This window comes from Engystomops pustulosus, chromosome 6 (assembly GCF_040894005.1).
Source record: "Engystomops pustulosus chromosome 6, aEngPut4.maternal, whole genome shotgun sequence".
Taxonomy (NCBI): Eukaryota; Metazoa; Chordata; class Amphibia; order Anura; family Leptodactylidae; genus Engystomops; species Engystomops pustulosus.
This window is the reverse complement of record NC_092416.1, coordinates 10,206,593-10,228,576: the sequence shown is the minus strand read 5'-3', so window position 1 is coordinate 10,228,576 and position 21,984 is coordinate 10,206,593. Positions and strand designations below refer to the sequence as shown.

Below are 21,984 nucleotides of genomic sequence, written 5' to 3'. Positions count from 1 at the left end.
AGGCTACACGGCGTGGCTACTCCACGCCCTGGTAGCCTCTTTACTCCTCCTACCCAAAATCTTCGGCTACTGGGGCGTAAAGTAGCCGTGACCTGTAGCCTCAGCTCCGGCTACTCCACGCCCGAGTAGGCACATAACAAAATTTACATATAAGGCTAAGAAAAGTTATCAAAAAAGTGTGGGTACGTGAGGATTAGCCCTTAGAAGTTCTATCCTCACATCCTATTTATCCACCTACCTCCCGATCTACCTTTATAGGTAGAATTGTGGTGGTAGGTTCCCTTTAAAATACCATCATAGTGTCTCTGCTGCCATTTTCAGGCTAACCACCAGTCTGGCTACCAATACTATCACTTCTGTGTCCTCACATTGGACATTTCTTCCCTCATTTCCATTTGCCCAGACCGTAGCAAGTATCAGAGACTTCTACCCTGAATTCTGTGTACCATGCAGGTATGCTTTACTCCACCCCCACCATAATCAAAAATAATACCACATATTTAGCAGCAAGGACTTTTGTCTCCCGAATTCTGATAGGACGGTACAGGCTATGCTCCCCCCACTCGTATTCTTGGGCACACGGTCATGTTTTCTTGTGGTCCTCTTCTTTTAAACACCTGGGATAACTTGATGCAGGCCAAGGATAAGCCTCTAATAGTTTGGCTGCTGGTGTCCTTATTCTAGAATGGAGTCCATCCAGGAGTTGTTCATTGGGTGTAGGAAAGCGAAAACACGGAACAGATAGGCACAACTGTATATACAGCAAGGCTTATTTTTTTCCCTCCCTCTTCCAGATCCGGCCAAGGAACAGAAGAAGTGTTGTTGGATCTGATGGAAAGGGAGGTTCTTCCTCGAAACACAGATTCCCTATCTACTTGAAAAATAAACATAACTGTAATAAGGTTGGCGTCTATCTGTTCCGTTTCTTTCTTTCCTACACCCAACTCCTGGATGGACTCCACTCTAGGATAAGGACACCAGCAGCAAACCTATTAGAGGCTTATCCTTAATAGGAGGAGAGTAGACGACAGTCGTGCTGGTTTGGCGAGTCCAAAACACGCCGTGTAGAGCGCTTTCGCTCATGTATAACAATCATGATGTCTCCTTAGTCAGTACCATGAAGAATCTCGTTTTTCGTTGTTTTCATTGTCTTTGGTTCAAAAATGCAGATTCTCTGAAGATTTTACAGGAAAGAGATAAGGAATATGATATCATCTCTGTGACCCTTTAAGATACAGGATGTTTTCATGGGACGTGTTGTACTTGACACAGATAAGACAGATACATAAAGTGTGCCATCACAAGGTTTTGTGAGACTCTACAGAAAAAGATGGGTCAGTATTATCTATATAGAGGTCATTGTACAGGGAGGGGGGAGGAGATAAGCTGTGACATCATCTATTGTCAGTAGTGATGTAATGATGGGTCAGTGTTATCTATATAGAGGTCATTGTACAGGGAGGAGGAGGAGATAAGCTATGACATCATCTATTGTCAGTAGTGATGTAGTGACGGGTCAGTGTTATTTATATAGAGGTCATTGTACAGGGAGGAGGAGGAGATAAGCTGTGACATCATCTATTGTCAGTAGTGATGTAATGATGGGTCAGTGTTATCTATATAGAGGTCATTGTACAGGGAGGGGGAGGAGATAAGCTGTGACATCATCTATTGTCAGTAGTGATGTACTGATGGGTCAGTGTTATCTATATAGAGGTCATTGTACAGGGGGAGGAGTTAAGCTGTGATATCATCTATTGTCAGTAGTGATGTAATGATGGGTCAGTGTTATCTATATAGAGGTCATTGTACAGGGAGGAGGAGGAGATAAGCTGTGACATCATCTATTGTCAGTAGTGATGTAATGATGGGTCAGTGTTATCTATATAGAGGTCATTGGACAGGGAGGGGGAGGAGATAAGCTATGACATCATCTATTGTCAGTAGTGATGTAATGATGGGTCAGTGTTATCTATATAGAGGTCTTTGTACAGGGAGGGGGAGGAAATAAGCTGTGACATCATCTATTGTCAGTAGTGATGTGATGATTGGTCAGTGTTATCTATATAGAGGTCATTATACAGGGAGGGGGAGGAAATAAGCTGTGACATCATCTATTGTCAGTAGTGATGTAATGATGGGTCAGTGTTATCTATATAGAGGTCATTGTACAGGGAGGAGGAGGAGATAAGCTGTGATATCATCTATTGTCAGTAGTGATGTAATGATCGGTCAGTATAATCTATATAGAGGTCATTGTACAGGGAGGGGGAGGAGATAAGCTGTGACATCATCTATTGTCAGTAGTGATGTAATGATGGGTCAGTGTTATCTATATAGAGGTCATTGTACAGGGAGGGGGAGGAGATAAGATGTGACATCATCTATTGTCAGTAGTGATGTGATGATTGGTCAGTGTTATCTATATAGAGGTCATTATACAGGGAGGGGGAGGAGATAAGCTGTGACATCATCTATTGTCAGTAGTGATGTAATGATGGGTCAGTGTTATCTATATAGAGGTCATTATACAGGGAGGGGGAGGAGATAAGCTGTGACATCATCTATTGTCAGTAGTGATGTAATGATGGGTCAGTGTTATCTATATAGAGGTCATTGTACAGGGAGGGGGAGGAAATAAGCTGTGACATCATCTATTGTCAGTAGTGATGTAATGATAGGTCAGTGTTATCTATATAGAGGTCATTATACAGGGAGGGGGAGGAAATAAGCTGTGACATCATCTATTGTCAGTAGTGATGTGATGATTGGTCAGTGTTATCTATATTTGGGTTCCTAGAGCATTGGGCTGACTTTTCACTGGGGTACAAGCTGTTTTCTGCAGATAACTTGCACCTAAGTGGAAGGGGGGCTGCTGTGCTGGGGGAGAGGATCCTAGCAGGGGTGGCGGAGTATTTAAACTAGGATCGTGGGAGGAGGAAAAGGAAGACACTGAAGGGGTAGACAGGTCAGAGAGGGGGCAGGTTATGTTGGTGGGTGGTGAGGTGGGCGGTGTATGTGGGACCAAGGCGGTGGATAAGGAGATCCACAAGTTGCAGAACAGTGGTGAGGATATATGTGCCAGTAAAATTACTTTAAATCAGATAAATAACTGTGGAAAATTAAATTGTATGTTCACAAATGCCAGAAGTATCACAGGCAAAACAGGCGAGCTTGAGGCTCTGATATTAGAGGAACAGTTAGATGTTGTTGGTGTAGTAGAGACATGGCTTGATGCATCGCATGATTGGGGTGTTAATATTCAAGGTTTTACACTCTTTCGGAAAGACAGGGCAAATAGGAGGGGAGGTGGTGTATGTCTGTATGTCAGAAGAGACTTAAAAGCGATTGTGAATGAGTCAGTGGTCTCAGAGTGTGAGGAGGCTGAAACTTTGTGGGTTGAAATTCAAAGCCAAGAGAGCTTTGAAATAATTGTTTTGGGTGTAATTTATAGACCCCCTAATATCTCTGAGGAAATAGAGGGTCACCTATATAAACAGATGGAGCGGGCTGCACAGGAGGGGACCGTAGTGATAATGGGAGACTAACTTTCCAAATATAAATTGGGGTCAGGGCTCGTCTTCATCTATGAAGGGGAAACATTTTATGAACATTCTTCAGGATAATTTTATGGTGCAGCTTGTAGAAGATCCCACAAGAGGTGACGCATTGTTGGACCTTGTGATTTCTAACAATGAGGAGATTGTCCAAAATGTCAGTGTCCGGGAACCCCTTGGGAACAGCGATCATAATATAATTAATTTCCTCTTAAACTTTAAAAAGCAGAAACAGGTGGGAAAATCGAAAACTTTGAATTTTAAGAGGGCTAATTTCCAGAAATTCAGGGCTGCAATACAGGATATAGACTGGGATCAGATTCTGTCACATGGTGATACTAATGTTACATGGGAGAAATTCAAATCTATCCTGGGTTTTTATACTTCTAAATTTATTCCAATAGGTAACAAGTATAGACGGGCGAGATTACACCCAGCGTGGCTACAGCTACATGTAACAAGTATAGACGGGCTAGATTACACCCCACGTGGCTACAGCTACAGGTAACAAGTATAGACGGGCTAGATTACACCCCACGTGGCTACAGCTACAGGTAACAAGTATAGACGGGCTAGATCACATCCCGCGTGGCTTACAGCTACAGTTAAAAGGGCAATTAATGAGAAAAAGAGGGCATTTAAAAAATATAAATCTGATGGGTCACCAGAGGCTTTCAATACTTACAAAAAACTTACCAAAATCTGTAAAAAAGAAATCAAATCAGCCAAAATACAAAATGAAAGACAGGTGGCTAAAGATAGCAAAACAAATCCCAAGAAATTTTTTAAGTATATCAATGCAAAAAAAATGGGTCAGAACAGGTTGGACCCCTTTATTCTGAAAATGGGGCATCGGTGACTGGAGACCAAGAGAAGGCGGAGTTACTTAATAGGTTTTTTAGCTCCGTTTATACAATAGAAGAGAGAACTTCTGACTTGGGTGGTGCCAGTGCGGGTCATGCATCCTGTAATATACTAGACTGGCTAAATGTAGACATTATCCAATCTAAGCTCAATAAAATCAATGTGTACAAAGCTCCTGGACCAGATGGGTTACACCCCAGAGTTCTTAAAGAACTCAGTTCTGTTATTGCTGTACCCCTGTCTAAAATCTTCAGGGATTCCGTAATGTCTGGTGTGGTGCCAAGTGACTGGCGCAAGGCAAATGTGGTGCCAATATATAAAAAGGGCTCTAGAACTTCGTCTGGCAATTACAGACCTGTAAGCTTAACTTCCATTGTGGGGAAAGTATTGGAAGGGTTAGTAAAAGACTACATACTGGAGTATGTGACATCAAATAGAATAATAAGTGACAGCCAGCATGGGTTTACTAAGAATAGAAGTTGTCAAACTAACCTTATCTGCTTCTATGAAGAGGTGAGCAGATGCCTGGATGGAGGAGCAGCCGTGGATATTGTGTTCTTGGACTTTGCAAAGGCATTTGACACTGTTCCTCATAGACGCCTGATGGGTAAAATTAGGGCTATTGGTTTGGCAGAAATCATTGGCAATTGGATTGAAAACTGGCTGAAGGATCGTATCCAGAGAGTTGTGGTCAATGATTCCTACTCGGAATGGTCACCAGTTATGAGTGGTGTACCTCAGGGTTCTGTGCTTGGCCCACTACTATTTAATATATTTATTAATGATATAGAGGTAGGAATTAATAGCACTGTGTCTATTTTTGCAGATGACACCAAACTGTGTAGTGTAATACAGTCTATGGAGGATGGGAGTAGTAGTACAAGCTGTGTAGTGTAATACAGTCTATGGAGGATGCTCATAGGCTGCAGGGTGACTTGGACAGACTGAATGTTTGGTCATCCACTTGGCAAATGAGGTTTAATGTGGATAAATGTAAGGTTATGCACCTGGGGGCCAATAATCCAAAGGCAAAATATGTCCTTGGGGGAGTAAATCTGGGAGAGTCCATTGTTGAGAAGGACCTGGGGGTACTAGTAGATCATAAATTGAATAACAGCATGCAATGTCAATCAGCTGCCTCTAAAGCTAGTAGGATCTTGTTGTGTATCAAAAGTGGTATGGACTCTCGTGATAGGGATGTAATATTACCCCTGTATAAGGCATAGGTTCGGCCTTACCTGGAATATGCTGTCCAGTTCTGGGCACCGGTCCATAAAAAGGATGCCCTGGAGCTGGAGAGGGTTCAACGTAGAGCCACAAAAATGATAAGGGGTATGGAGGGTCTTAGTTATGAGGAAAGATTAAAACAACTAGATTTATTTAGTCTGGAAAAGAGACGACTACGAGGGGACATGATTAATTTATTTAAATATATGAATGGTCCATACAAAAAATATGGTGGTAAGTTGTTTCAGATTAGATCAAATCAAAAAACGAGGGGGCACTGTCTCCGTCTGGAGAAAACAAGGTTTAATCACCGGAGGCGACAGGGCTTTTTTACTATGAGAACTGTCACTCTGTGGAATAGCCTGCCTCAGGCGCTGGTCACAGCAGGGACAGCAGAGAGCTTTAAGAAGGGTCTAGATGCCTTTTTACACCTAAATAACATTGATGGTTATGTTATATAGAATTGTTTCCCCTAAATCCCTTCCTCATCCAATCCCTTCCCTTCCTTGGTTGAACTTGATTGACAAGTGTCTTTTTTCAACCGTATAAACTATGAAACTATGAAACTATATAGAGGTCATTGAACAGGGAGGGGGAGGAGATAAGCTGTGACATCATCTATTGTCACTAGTGATGTAATGATGGGTCAGTGTTATCTATATAGAGGTCATTGTACAGGGAGGGGGAGGGGATAAGCTGTGACATCATCTATTGTCACTAGTGATGTAATGATGGGTCAGTGTTATCTATATAGAGGTCATTGTACAAGGAGGGGGAGGAGATATGCTGTGACATCATTTATTGTCAGTAGTGATGTAATGATGGGTCAGTGTTATCTATATAGAGGTCATTGTACAGGGAGGGGGAGGAGATAAGCTGTGACATCATCTATTGTCAGTAGTGATGTAATGATGGGTCAGTGTTACCTATATAGAGGACATTGTACAGGGAGGAGAAGATAAGCTGTGACATCATCTATTGTCAGTAGTGATGTAATGATAGGTCAGTGTTATCTATATAGAAGTCATTATACAGGGAGGGGGAGGAGATAAGCTGTGACATCATCTATTGTCAGTAGTGATGTAATGATAGGTCAGTGTTATCTATATAGAGGTCATTGTACAGGGAGGGGGAGGAGATAAGCTGTGACATCATCTATTGTCAGTAGTGATGTAATGATAGGTCAGTGTTATCTATATAGAGGTCATTGTACAGGGACGGGTAGGAGAAAAGCTGTGACATCATCTATTGTCAGTAGTGATGTAATGATGGGTCAGTGTTATCTATATAGAGGTCATTGTACAGGGAGGGGGAGGAGATAAGCTGTGACATCATCTATTGTCAGTAGTGATGTAATGATAGGTCAGTGTTATCTATATAGAGGTCATTGTACAGGGAGGGGGAGGGGATAAGCTGTGACATCATCTATTGTCAGTAGTGATGTAATGATGGGTCGGTGTTATCTATATAGAGGTCATTGTACAGGCAGGGGGAGGAGAACAGCTGTGACATCATCTATTGTCAGTAGTGATGTAATGATGGGTCAGTGTTATCTATATATAGTTCAGTGTACAGGGAGGGGGAGGGGATAAGCTGTGACATCATCTATTGTCAGTAGTGATGTAATGATGGGTCAGTGTTATCTATATAGAGGTCATTGTACAGGGAGGAGGAAGAGATAAGCTGGGACATCATCTATTGTCAGTAGTGATGTAATGATGGGTCAGTGTTATCTATATAGAGGTCATTGTACAGGGAGGGGGAGGAGATAAGCTGTGACATCATCTATTGTCAGTAGTGATGTAATGATGGGTCAGTGTTATCTATATAGAGGTCATTGTACAGGGAGGGGGAGGAGATAAGCAGTGACATCATCTATTGTCAGTAGTGATGTAAAGATGGGTCAGTGTTATCTATATAGAGGTCATTGTACAGGGAGGGGGAGGAGATAAGCTATGACATCATCTATTATCAGTAGTGATGTAATGATGGGTCATTGTTATCTATATGGAGGTCATTTTACAGGAGGAGGAGGAGATAAGCTGTGACATCATCTATTGTCAGTAGTGATGTAATGATGGGTCAGTGTTATCTATATAGAGGTCATTGTACAGGGAGGGGGAGGAGATAAGCTGTGACATCATCTATTGTCAGTAGTGATGTAATGATGGGTCAGTGTTATCTATATAGAGGTCATTGTACAGGGAGAGGGAGGAGATACGCTGTGACATTATCTATTGTCAGTAGTGATGTAATCATGGGTCAGTGTTATCTATATAGAGATCATTGTACAGGGAGGGGGAGGAGATAAGCTGTGACATCATCTATTGTCTGTAGTGATGTAATTATGGGTCAGTGTTATCTATATAGGGGTCATTGTACAGGGAGGGGGAGGGGAAAAGCTGTGACATCATCTATTGTCAGTAGTGATGGAATGATGGGTCAGTGTTATCTGTATAGAGGTCATTATACAGGAAGGGAGAGGAGATAAGCTGTGACAGCATCTATTGTCAGTAGTGATGTAATGATGGGTCAGTGTTATCTATATAGAGGTCATTGTACAGGGAGGGGGAGGAGATAAGCTGTGACATCATCTATTGTCAGTAGTGATGTAATGATGGGTCAGTGTTATCTATATAGAGGACATTGTACAGGGAGGGGGAGGAGATAAGCTGTGACATCATCTATTGTCAGTAGTGATGTAATGATGGGTCAGTGTTATCTATATAGAGGACATTGTACAGGGAGGGGGAGGAGATAAGCTGTGACATCATCTATTGTCAGTAGTGATGTAATGATGGGTCAGTGTTATCTATATAGAGGTCATTGTACAGGGAGGGGGAGGAGATAAGCTGTGACATCATCTATTGTCAGTAGTGATGTAATGATGGGTCAGTGTTATCTATATAGAGGTCATTGTACAGGAAGGGGGAGGAGATAAGCTGTGACATCGTCTATATCAGCATTTATGGTGATGTTTTTTTATAGACGTTGATCTTCATAGTTTCATAGTTTATACGGTTGAAAACAGACACATGTCCATCAAGTTCAACCAAGGAAGGGAAGGGATTGGATGAGGAAGGGATTTAGGGGAAACAATTCTATATAACATAACCATCAATGTTATTTAGGTGTAAAAAGGCGACTAGACCCTTCTTGAAGCTATCTGCTGTCCCTGCTGTGACCAGTGCCTGAGGCAGGCTATTCCCCAGATTGACAGTTCTCATAGTAAGAAATCCCTGTCGCATCTGGTGATTAATCCTTGTTTTCTCCAGACGGAGACAGTGCCCCCCCTTATCTTTTTATTTCATTTAATCTGGAACAATTTACCACCATATTTTTTGCATGGACCATTCATATATTTATATAAATTAATCATGTCCCCTCGTAGTCGTCTCTTTCCAGACTAAATAAATCTAGTTGTTTTAATCTTTCCTCATAACTGAGACCCTCCATACCCCTTATCATTTTTGTGGCTCTACGTTGAACCCTCTCCAGCTCCAGGGACTCCTTTTTATGAACCGGTGCCCAGAACTGGACAGCATATTCCAGGTGAGGCCGAACCAGTGCCTTGTATAGTGGTAATATTACATCCCTATCACGAGAGTCCAGACCTCTAATACATGACAAGATCCTACTGGCTTTAGAGGCAGCTGATTGACATTGCATGCTGTTATTCAATTTGTGATCTACTAGTACCCATAGGTCCTTCTCATCAAGGGACTCTCCCAGATTTACTCCCCCAAGGACATATTTTGCCTTTGGATTATCAGCCCCCAGGTGCATAACCTTACATTTATCCACATTAAACCTCATTTGCCAAGTCACCCTTTTATTGTAATTGCTCCCGTGATGTGATTGCTGTATAGAAAACCCCTTCAAAATAATAATGTATCAGCCTATTTTTAAGCCTAGTGGCCATAGTGCAATATGCAGGGTAGAGTTCTTTTTATTAAATATCATCATCTAGAAATATTTTTTACAATATGTTTACCAAAAAATTAAAAATAATTAAGACCCTTTCCCTTTAAAATTATCCCCGTAAATTATTACATTGAAAATAAATAAAAACAATAAGGTGCAGTTGAATGTTGTTTGCAGTAAGGAAAGTTTACAACATTTCATAATTTTGGCTCAAATTGCTTTATCTTAGAGTTGAAAATTCTTGTAACACCTTCCCCCCCAGAATATCAACTAAGACCGAACTGTAGCACAAGTAGTTCTTATATTTTTGGCCTATGGAATGGCCCATCTTGCGTCTTAAAATTTGTGATACATGCAGTCCCCTGGTTACGTACAGCAGGGTTTCTTTAGGTTTGTTCTTAAGTTGAATTTGAATGTAAGTAGGATCTGTATAATTTATAATTGTAACTTTGGACAATTTTTTTGTGTCCCAGTTAAAAATTGGATTTTTAAAATGTATAGCTGTTATGGGAACAGGATTATCAATAAAGCTTCATTACAGAATCCTTACAGCTGATTATTACAGCTTTCAGAGAGGTCTACAGAGGTCACAGTGGGCAGAAAGGTCCATCTGTATCAATGGGTGATCTCTAAGTTGGGTGTCCTTAAGTAGGGGACTGTCTGTATATGTTATAAACAACACTGGGGGAGATGCATCATTTTGTCTACGCCAGAAAAATGGAGTAATTCACAATCGGAATGTCATGCACCACATTTATTCAGGGTTTTAGACCAGTTTATGCAGTTTTTCAACTTGCCCAAAAAAGGGCCACACCCTCTGTATAAGATTGCGTGGTTGCCCCAGAAAATCACATGTGCACCAGAAAAATCTATATTTTGGGTAAGCAAACAAAATAATCTATTCAGGTTTGTGCCGAACATTGTCTGTTCTGGTCCACAGAATACTGACCCAGATTTTAGTCAGAAGTCCATGTTTGGTTCACCTTCCCACCAGTAGCACTCATATTGGCTGGGGTCGTTGGCTGCCCAGGTCATCACAGGGAGCAACCAGATTGCCACCAAAATGGTGCCACGCATGCGCCGGCAGCAATAGCATGCGGCTTTGCCCGTGAGATGTAAAGGTTAACACCCTCTTGGCGTGACTAGTGTTGTGTGGAGCCATTTAAAGGGTTAATACCTGCACACAATACAAGTATCGATCAATGGGGTTTGGATTTGGGAGAACCCGACTACTGATTTCGCTCATCTCTATCTAGTTTTACTCTGAATTGGTCCAAGGTCCTCCACATGGATACATCTCCCCCAATGTTTCTGGTCAATGTAGGAGAAAACAACCTAATCTTTACATTGTAACAAGTTATATACAATTGTGTTACGTCCTATTTGTAGTAACTCTCTATTATTGGTATATAAAGAAGCCCTACGAGGCGGAGATTACCCAGTAGAACTTATATATTGACTTATGGGGACTATCAGTCAGGGAATATCCTGTTAATAACCCATCAACGAGTTTTCCTTATAAGCTATAAGCTTCCATTTCAGTCTCCATCGCAACCTGATCGAATTGATGTTCAGTATCGGAGATCTCCTTCTCCTTGAGCGTGTTCTCCAGATAAGATGGAATGGACTTAAATAAAGTTTTCTTAAAGTCTCGTCCAGCGAAGACATAGACCATGGGATTGACGCAACTGTTAAAGAAGCCAATGCAATTAACGAGGTGGAACATGACATAGTCAACAGTAGGGTTAACTTCAACATCCATGACCTCTAGGAGAGGCCATATGTGATAGGGAAACCAAAAGCCAAAGAAGCAAAGTACGATGGTGACGATGACTTTCAAGGGTCTGTTCTTTCTGGAAAGACTTCTAATTCTTCTCAACCGGAATAAAATAAGACTGTAGCAGACAACTATGATGGAGAACGGGATGAGAAACATGGAGACAAATCTGACCATGAGCATAGTTGTATATCTCATATTGTATGTGTCATAGTCATGAGAATAGAAGGCGATACAATAAGTGGCATTGCCTGTAATGTCGTGAGCGATGTTGAAGAACGCAAGATATGGAGAGCTGAGCATGAAGCAGGTCAACCAGACCACAGCTGAGATGGTCCACGCCGTCTTGTGAGATCTGTGTTGTTTTGACCACACGGGAAACATGATTAGTAGACATCGGTCAACACTGATGATCATCAAAAAAGAAGTGCTGACGGACATGTTAAGGAAGAGAACCGTGTACATGACCTTGCACATTGTCTGACCAAAGGGCCAATGCTCATCCATGATCCACTCGGTTATCTCCAGGGGGAAGAGCGCATCAAACCCAAAGTCAGCTACGGCCAAGTTGAGAAACCATATAATATTGACCGTCTTCTTCATCTTGAATCCTGCGATCCAGAGGACCATGCCATTGCCGGTAATTCCCAGGATGAAGGTTATGCTGAAGACAACAATGGAAAAAATTTGGACGAAGCGATAAATTTTTTCTGCGTCCTCTCCTGTCTCGTAGTTAGTTGTGGGGGTAAACTCATAAGCAGTAAAAGTAGAGTTCTCCATCTTTTCACCTCCTGCAATACAATAGTGTGAAATAGATAGGAATTAAAAGGTTTGTATCATCATATAAAATGTAACCCATATATAAATCTGCCCTATTCCATGCTTTTTATAATATAAAATAAAATACTAATCTCATATAAAATTTGAGGATTCATATTGGCAGCACAGTGGCTCACTGGTTAGCACTACTATCTTGCAGCGCTGGGGTCGTGGGTTCAAGTCCCATCCAGGTCTCTCCGTGTTTGTGTGGGTTTCCTCCAAAACATACTGGTAAGCTGATTAGATTGTGAGCCCTATTGAGTACAGGGACTGATTTGGCAATCATATATCTTTCAGGAGATCTCCCAGTTTGTGACCCAATAGCATTTGGGCAAATGAAGATTGTTGACCCCGGCCTTTCTTTTCTTTGTAGTTGTGCTACTTAAGTTTGAAAAGAAAGGCCGGGGTCAACAATCTTCATTTGCCCAGATGCTATTGGGTCACAAACTGGGAGATCTCCTTAAAGAGACTTTGCCAATTGAGGACATATTGTGGATGTGTAGAGACTTATAGCCATTGATGCTCCACTTGAGGATTATGGGAAATATGCAAAATGATGTGAGATTATAGTCAAACCAGTACATCAATTCCATAAGGAACAGATTCCATACTGCAGGCAGTGATGTTTCGACCTTGTTGCACCTCTTCAGTACAGTGTAGGGAACTACATTGGCTCAGAGGTTTTTGACTAGGAAGTCTCTGTAAGGACTCTTACTTCCTGATGGTGGTCAAAAGCCTCTCACTCAGCTAAACCAGTTCCCTGCATTGTACTGAAGAGATGCAACCACATCGAAAGAGTTTGTCTACAGTTAGAAATCTGTTCCTTCTGCAATAGATCTACTTGGTTTGGCTTCAAACTCGCATCATTTCATTAGGCTTCCTGAAAGTCATGCTTGATGGTAAGGGAGCTGCCTTGCAGGGTAGAAAAAGATGCAATGTTTTCCTTATCCCATTCTGTAAAACGTATTTGCATATTTCCCAAATGCTCAAATGGACTACAGATAATTTACTTTTCAAAAAGTTGCAAATTTGGGCAGAAATTCGCCTCAGTCTTCTCCTGGGGTGGTAAATTAAAAAACTAGCGCAAGAACCCTGCCTGATTATAAATCACCCCAATCGTTTCTTAATCATTGCAAAGAGTTATTTTTTTTTCCCATTCAGCAAGATGACCTTGAAGAAAGAACGTTTTAAAGTTTCTCGTCCTATAATTCTTGTATATCAATATTTTAATTGAGCATGTAGTGAATATAGTGAAGATTTTCTAAAAAAAATTCTCTACAACATAAATATTGGTGGAAAATTTATCAAGTATTACAGTATACACTCGAGTATAAGCCGGCAGTCCCCGGGTTACATACAAGATAGGGTCTGGAGGGTTGTTCTTAAGTTGAATTTGTATGTAAGTCGAAACACTATATTTTATAATGGAAGTTCTAGACAATTTTTTTTCTTTTGCCCCAGTGACAATTGGAGTTTCAAAATTTTTGGTGTAATTGGACCAAGAATTATCAATAAAGCTTCATTACAGACACCTTACAGCTGATCATTGCAGTCTGGGACTATAGTAAAGCATCCAGAGAGCTTCACCAGAGGTAACAGTGGGCAGGGGGGTCCGTCTGTAACTATGGGTTGTCTGTAAGTCGGGTGTCCTTAAGTAGGGGACCGCCTGTATAAGACGAGGCCCCTAATTTTACCACAAAACCTGGCAAAACCTATTGACTCGAGTATAAGCCGAGGGTGGGAAATGCATTGTTCACAGCCTCCCCATTATATAGCCAGCCATGGCCTGCCCCATAGTATATAGCCAGCACCTGCCCCCCAGTATATAGCCTGCCACCTCATATCCCCTAGTATATAGCCAGCCCCCTGCCCGACTATATAGCCAGCACCTGCCCCCAGTATATAGCCAGCACCTGCCCCCCAGTATACAGCCTGCCAGCCCATATCCCCCAGTATATAGCCTGCCCCTGTATATAGCCAGCCCCCAGCCCCAGTATATAGCCAGCAGTGGGGGAAGCCAGAAAGGTGAGTTTTGATTACTCGACTATAAATCGAGTTTGGGTTTTCAGTACATTTTTTTTGTGTTGAAAAACTAGGCTTATACTCGAGTATATATGGTACATCAGTTTTCTGACAAACACACCATGAAAATAATTACAAGCACATGGCCAGGATTATTTTCTCCCTCGTGCCAACTCTGCTCCAAGTGGGTGGGAGGGGCATAGTTTTATCATACGCCGGCACACATGTTAGATATAGATAAAATTATAGCTAACAAACGCTAAATATACAATCACAAATTTTATCGATGTGCTTAACTTCCGACCCATTCATTGCAGGGTCGGCGCCAGCATCGGGCTTACTTGGGCAAATGCAGGGGCCCACATAAGGCTGCACATAAGGAATTCATAGGGGGCGAGGGGGGGCTGTATCTAATGAATCCATAGGAGGTGAGGGGGGCTTTATATAAAATAACCAAGAGGGGGATGTACATAAAATAATCAATAGAGGGCTGTACATAAAATAACCATGAGGGGCAATTTGGTGTGCTAAACTAGGGAATATTTTAGGGAACAGGGGACTTTTTTAGTTTCAGAAACTTTTTATGCTGCCACGTGAGTTCACTGTAAAGGGGCCCACTGAGGCTCTGCCACCAGGGGGCCTACTGACACCTGGAGCCAGCCATGTTGTAGGTTGCAGCAGAAGTTGGCAAGAGGCATCCTCTAGCATGTGCCCTTGCAATCTCATTTGCATAAATCTGCATAAATCTGCTGCTAGTAGAGCTCTTCATTAAGTTTATTATGTTAAACAAAGCAGAGCCAGACTAGAGGACCTATGCTTTATGGGGATATTAAATGCACATTCTTAGGCCACGTTGAAATGTGGGGCGGAGTCAACTGAGGTCGTGGGGTCCACCGGTCTGTTAAAATCTCCTTGGAACTTAGTAATAATTCTAATACATGATTATTAGAATTAATACTAAATTCCAGGGAGATTTTAACGGACCGGTGGGCCCTGAAGTCCTCCACCCCTTATAAATTAGCTTTTCTTATAATTTTTTAAATTTGGTTTACCTCCTCAAATCGAAGCAAACTGCCCCAAAACAGATCTCGCAGAGCTCAAAACTGCAGTTTGTTATTAAAATCATTATTCAGTTAACACAAAATATTTCTGATATTATTCTGTGTAAATTTACCTTCCATTTATTTTTTTTTTCTATAAAGCTTCCTCACTTCCACAATTCAAATTTTTATTTTTGTACTTTTTGTACCTTTACACCAAGACTTCATAATGTTATGTAGGTTCTGATCTGAGCACTTTCCACAATTGCAATCCTATCGATAATCAATGACACCGATACATCTAGATTTTCACCTTTCAAAGACCAAAAACATCCTAATCCGGGCTTCAACACCTTATTTCAGTTCTTAACAGTTTCCCCAATAATCTGTTTTCGGCAATGTTCACACGTGGCGTTTGCATTGTGTTTCGAAATGCAACGGAACAGCTAAGAAGAGGCGATGTGACCAATTACATGAAGTGTAAAGATTTGATTTACAAAGCACAATGATAACGTGATGTTAACATACACAATCACATTTGTGACAATATCTACAGTTCATGAACCCCTTGTTAACAAAATAGTAACCTTGTCAAGTATTTACCTCCTCTTGTTGGACATTCCGAGCTCCGGCCATCGTTGCCCCTTTGCATTGAGCCTTATATCCTACCACATTCCACCAATATTTCAATATCTGGGCCACAATATAATTTTCTTACCCGGTCCTGTCGCGATCCAGCGGCATGTTCTCTGTGGAGGATTCGAGTCTTCCGGTGATTCACTAAGGTCGTGTGCCAGATGTCCACTAGGTGTCATTGCTGCGCCGAAGTCCGTCGGAGTTCACTGGAGTCCACCGTCCGTTGCTGTGTGCAGGTAAGCGCGTGTCAAGCGACAATTTTTTTTTTTAATTCTGCGTTTTTTCCGAATCTGTCAAGTTTTCCGACGGCCATGCACCCCGATTTCCATCGCGTGCATGCCGATGCGCCACAATCCGATTGTGTGCGCCAAAAACCTAGGGAAATTTGGCGCAAATAGGTAAATTTCAGGAAACCCAACGAAAAAAAAAGCGATTCGGGCCCTTAGTAAATGACCCCCATTATCCTCATTCATATGGATGAAGCTTTTTTGTTTTTAATATCTTAGGTTTTTATGGATGGTCCACTCAACACCGTTTCTCGTGTAGGTCCAGAAGACGCCCATTTATCACCAAAAATGTAGTTCTGGAATGAGATCCTTGTGTTATTCTTACTCTACGACCTCAAGTTGTCTCGTGGTCCTTCTGTGTCTTATCCTCATGAGAGACTCTTACTGTAGGATTAGGCTCCAGTGACTTCTGCTATAACCGATTCAGATTGTAATCATACAAAGCTGAGGTGGAGAGACCGGACCCAGGGGAGGACATTGTCTGCATGCCCAACGTCAGGAAAGGGATGGACTTCCTTAGATAAACGGTATAAAGATTTGGCAAAAAATTGGCAAAACTAATCTCACCTCGTAGTTTTGGTCCCAAATCTAGAAGTTGACACATGACAAGTCCCAGCATGCAATGGGCTGTAGTTTGACACTACAATGTGAAGACTGTAGTAGAAGCGGTTTGGTTCTTACCTTTAGCCTCTCATGTAACCTCCGGTGCTGCCTCTTCTGGCTCTGAGGTCGGTGGAAAGAACAAGTCTGAAATTTTTTGCTTTTCTTTAGTTTATTGTCTGTCATCGGTGTCACAACGGCTGCTCCCTCAAAAGGAAGTGATAAGGAATCATGCGACATTTCTGATCTTTGAAGATATTTTCTTGTAGAAAGTTTAAGATAAGAGTCAGCGAGAACAACAGAAACTGAGATCCAGACAAATAAACAGAATAAAATATAGTTAAACCTTGGATTACTGCACAATTTATTCAGGGATTCTGGGAAGTCACATGTGATTTCATGTGATCAGATACACACCCATGGTAGAGTTTGCTAATGTTAGGAGGCTAAAGGACCTTAGATGATGTCCCCCTGGTCATATGATATTACCTGCAGGGAGAAGGCATGAGAAGGTTCTGCTGGATTCGGCATGAGGAGGCCACGCCCCCCAGACTCATCAGACACAAGGTGAACATTGTTTTTTTTAGAATTATTTGCATTATTTGATTTCAAACATCTGACGTCCTTGAAAATTCTTTGTCTCTGTTTTTTTATTTTAGTTATGTAAAAGTTTTTATATTTTTTACCTCTGTTCAGCTTGAAATCGGAGCTGGATGCCAATGGGTATAGACGGGGTGTCAGCTTAAATCTATCGCAAGACATCCTAGTGTAACACACTCAGATGGGGTGAGCTCCAATACGTGGTGGCATTTAAATCGCCTGCTAGGAGTCTCAGCCCCACAAACACCCCGGGTGGTCTTCATGGGGCGACGATCATTTCTATGGCAGCCCTGAGGTCCGTTATGGTAAGCACAAAAAAATTCAGAAAACATATATAAGCTGTAGCACCAGTGTAATATCTGCTGGGAGGTGCTATCAGTGTAATATCAGCTGGGAGGTGCTATCATCGTAATATCTGATGGGAGGTGATATCAGTGTAATATCTGCTGGGAGGTGCTATCAGTGTAATATCTGCTGGGAGGTGCTATCAGTGTAATATCTGCTGGGAGGTGCTATCAGTGTAATATCTGCTGGGAGGTGCTATCAGCGTAATATCTGATGGGAGGTGATATCAGTGTAATATCTGCAGGGAGGTGCTATCAGTGTAATATCTGCTGGGAAGTGCGGTGCTATCAGCGTAATATCTGATGGGAGGTGATATCAGTGTAATATCTGCTGGGAGGTGCTATCAGTGTAATATCTGCTGGGAGGTGCTATCAGTGTAATATCTGTTGGGAGGTGCTATCAGTGTAATATCTGCTGGGAGGTGCTATCAGCGTAATATCTGATGGGAGGTGATATCAGTGTAATATCTGCTGGGAGGTGCTATCAGTGTAATATCTGCTGGGAGGTGCGGTGCCATCAGTGTAATATCTGCTGGGAGGTGCTATCAGTGTAATATCTGCTAGGAGGTGCTATCAGTGTAATATCTGCTGGGAGGTGCTATCAGTGTAATATCTGCTGGGAGGTGCTATCAGTGTAATATCTGCTGGGAGGTGCTATCAGCGTAATATCTGATGGGAGGTGATATCAGTGTAATATCTGCAGGGAGGTGCTATCAGTGTAATATCAGCTGGGAGGTGCTATCAGCGTAATATCTGATGGGAGGTGATATCAGTGTAATATCTGCTGGGAGGTGCTATCAGTGTAATATCTGCTGGGAGGTGCGGTGCTATCAGTGTAATATCTGCTGGGAGGTGCTATCAGTGTAATATCTGCTGGGAGGTGCTATCAGTGTAATATCAGCTGGGAGGTGCTATCAGCGTAATATCTGATGGGAGGTGATATCAGTGTAATATCTGCAGGGAGGTGCTATCAGTGTAATATCAGCTGGGAGGTGCTATCAGCGTAATATCTGCTGGGAGGTGATATCAGTGTAATATCTGCAGGGAGGTGCTATCAGTGTAATATCTGCTGGGAGGTGCTATCAGTGTAATATCTGCTGGGAGGTGCTATCAGTGTAATATCTGCTGGGAGGTGCTATCAGTGTATATCTGCTGGGAGATGCGGTGCTATCAGTGTAATATCTGCTGGGAGGTGCTATCAGTGTATATCTGCTGGGAGGTGCGGTGCTATCAGTGTAATATCTGCTGGGAGGTGCTATCAGTGTATATCTGCTGGGAGGTGCGGTGCTATCAGTGTAATATCTGCTGGGAGGTGCTATCAGTGTATATCTGCTGGGAGGTGCTATCAGTGTAATATCTGCTGGGAGGTGCGGTGCTATCAGTGTAATATCTGCTGGGAGGTGCTATCAGTGTAATATCTGCTGGGAGGTGCTATCAGTGTAATATCTGCTGGGAGGTGCTATCAGCGTAATATCTGATGGGAGGTGATATCAGTGTAATATCTGCAGGGAGGTGCTATCAGTGTAATATCAGCTGGGAGGTGCTATCAGCGTAATATCTGATGGGAGGTGATATCAGTGTAATATCTGCAGGTAGGTGCTATCAGTGTAATATCTGCTGGGAGATGGTATCAGTGTAATATCTGCTGGGAGGTGCTATCAGCGTAATATCTGATGGGAGGTGATATCAGTGTAATATCTGCAGGTAGGTGCTATCAGTGTAATATCTGCTGTGAGGTGCTATCAGTGTAATATCTGCTGGGAGGTGCTATCCGCGTAATATCTGATGGGAGGTGCTATCCGCGTAATATCTGATGGGAGGTGCTATCAGTGTAATATCTGCTGGGAGGTGCTATCAGTGTAATATCTGCTGGGAGGTGCTATCAGTGTAATATCTGCTGGGAGGTGCGGTGCTATCAGTGTAATATCTGCTGGGAGGTGCTATCAGTGTATATCTGCTGGGAGGTGCGGTGCTATCAGTGTAATATCTGCTGGGAGGTGCTATCAGTGTATATCTGCTGGGAGGTGCTATCAGTGTAATATCTGCTGGGAGGTGCGGTGCTATCAGTGTAATATCTGCTGGGAGGTGCAGTGCTATCAGTGTAATATCTGCTGGGAGGTGCAGTGCTATCAGTGTAATATCTGCTGGGAGGTGCTATCAGTGTAATATCTGATGGGAGGTGATATCAGTGAAATATCTGCAGGGAGGTGCTATCAGTGTAATATCTGCTGGGAGGTGCAGTGCTATCAGTGTAATATCTGCTGAGAGGTGTGGTGCTATCAGTGTAATATCTGCTGGGAGGTGCTATCAGTGTAATATCTGCTGGGAGGTGCTATCAGTGTAATATCTGCTGGGAGGTGCGGTGCTATCAGTGTAATATCTGCTGGGAGGTGCTATCAGTGTATATCTGCTGGGAGGTGCTATCAGTGTAATATCTGCTGGGAGGTGCTATCAGTGTATATCTGCTGGGAGGTGCTATCAGTGTAATATCTGCTGGGAGGTGCTATCAGTGTATATCTGCTGGGAGGTGCTATCAGTGTATATCTGCTGGGAGGTGCGGTGCTATCAGTGTAATATCTGCTGGGAGGTGCAGTGCTATCAGTGTAATATCTGCTGGGAGGTGCTATCAGTGTAATATCTGCTGAGAGGTGCTATCAGTGTAATATCTGCTGGGAGGTGCTATCAGTGTAATATCTGCTGGGAGGTGCTGTCAGTGTAATATCTGCTGGGAGGTGCTGTCAGTGTAATATCTGCTGGGAGGTGCTATCAGTGTAATATCTGCTGGGAGGTGCAGTGCTATCAGTGTAATATCTGCTGGGAGGTGCTATCAGTGTAATATCTGCTGGGAGGTGCTATCAGTGTAATATCTGCAGGGAGGTGCTATCAGTGTAATATCTGCTGGGAGGTGCTATCAGTGTAATATCTGATGGGAGGTGATATCAGTGTAATATCTGCAGGGAGGTGCTATCAGTGTAATATCTGCTGGGAGGTGCTATCAGTGTAATATCTGCTGGGAGGTGCGGTGCTATCAGTGTAATATCTGCTGGGAGGTGCTATCAGTGTAATATCTGCTGGGAGGTGCTATCAGTGTAATATCTGCTGGGAGTTGTGGTGCTATCAGTGTAATATCTGCTGGGAGGTGCTATCAGTGTATATCTGCTGGGAGGTGCTATCAGTGTAATATCTTCTGGGAGGTGCTATCAGTGTAATATCTGCTGGGAGGTGCAGTGCTATCAGTGTAATATCTGCTGGGAGGTGCTATCAGTGTAATATCTGCTGGGAGGTGCTATCAGTGTAATATCTGCTGGGAGGTGCTATCAGTGTAATATCTGCTGGGAGGTGCTGTCAGTGTAATATCTGCTGGGAGGTGCTATCAGTGTAATATCTGCTGGGAGGTGCTATCAGTGTAATATCTGCTGGGAGGTGCTATCAGTGTAATATCTGCTGGGAGGTGCAGTGCTATCAGTGTAATATCTGCTGGGAGGTGCTATCAGTGTAATATCTGCTGGGAGGTGCTATCAGTATAATATCTGCTGGGAGGTGGGGTGCTATCAGTGTAATATCTGCTGGGAGGTGCGGTGCTATCAGTGTAATATCTGCTGGGAGGTGCAGTGCTATCAGTGTAATATCTGCTGGGAGCAGTGGTGCTTTCAGTGTAATATCTGCTGGGAGGTGCTATCAGTGTAATATCTGCTGGGAGGTGCTGTCAGTGTAATATCTGCTGGGAGGTGCTCTCAGTGTAATATCTGCTGGGAGGTGCTATCAGTGTAATATCTACTGGGAGCTGTGGTGCTTTCAGTGTAATATCTGCAGGGAGGTGCTATCAGTGTATATCTGCTGGGAGGTGCGGTGCTATCAGTGTAATATCTGCTGGGAGGTGCTATCAGTGTAATATCTGCTGGGAGGTGCAGTGCTATCAGTGTAATATCTGCTGGGAGGTGCTATCAGTGTAATATCTGCTGCGAGGTGCTATCAGCATAATATCTGCTTGGAGGTGCAGTGCTATCAGTGTAATATCTGCTGGGAGGTGCTATCAGTGTAATATCTGCTGGGAGGTGCTATCAGTGTAATATCTGCTGGGAGGTGCTATCAGTATAATATCTGCTGGGAGGTGTGGTGCTATCAGTGTAATATCTGCTGGGAGGTGCTATCAGTGTAATATCTTCTGGGAGGTGCTATCAGTGTAATATCTGCTGGGATATGCTATCAGTGTAATATCTGCTGGTAGGTGCTATCAGTGTAATATCTGCTGGGAGGTGCTATCAGTATATATCTGCTGGGAGGTGC

The 21,984-nt window shown here is 42.7% G+C and overlaps 1 protein-coding gene across 1 annotated transcript; it reads right to left on the bottom strand.

Moving 5' to 3' along the window:
• Window positions 1-9,855: 9,855 nt before the first annotated feature.
• LOC140065367 (chemerin-like receptor 1) lies at window positions 9,856-16,928 on the bottom strand. The gene is made up of 2 exons (XM_072112961.1): window positions 16,835-16,928; window positions 9,856-12,140 (listed from the first exon to the last, which is right to left on the bottom strand). The coding sequence occupies exon 2, from the start codon at window positions 12,127-12,129 to the stop codon at window positions 11,089-11,091; it is 1,041 nt and encodes a 346-aa protein (XP_071969062.1). The 5' UTR covers window positions 12,130-12,140; window positions 16,835-16,928; the 3' UTR covers window positions 9,856-11,088.
• Window positions 16,929-21,984: the final 5,056 nt, after the last annotated feature.

Coding starts and splice junctions, on each gene's coding strand:
- LOC140065367 (XM_072112961.1), bottom strand. CDS start 12,129: ATGGAGAACTCTACTTTTACTGCTTATGAGTTTACCCCCACAACTAAC.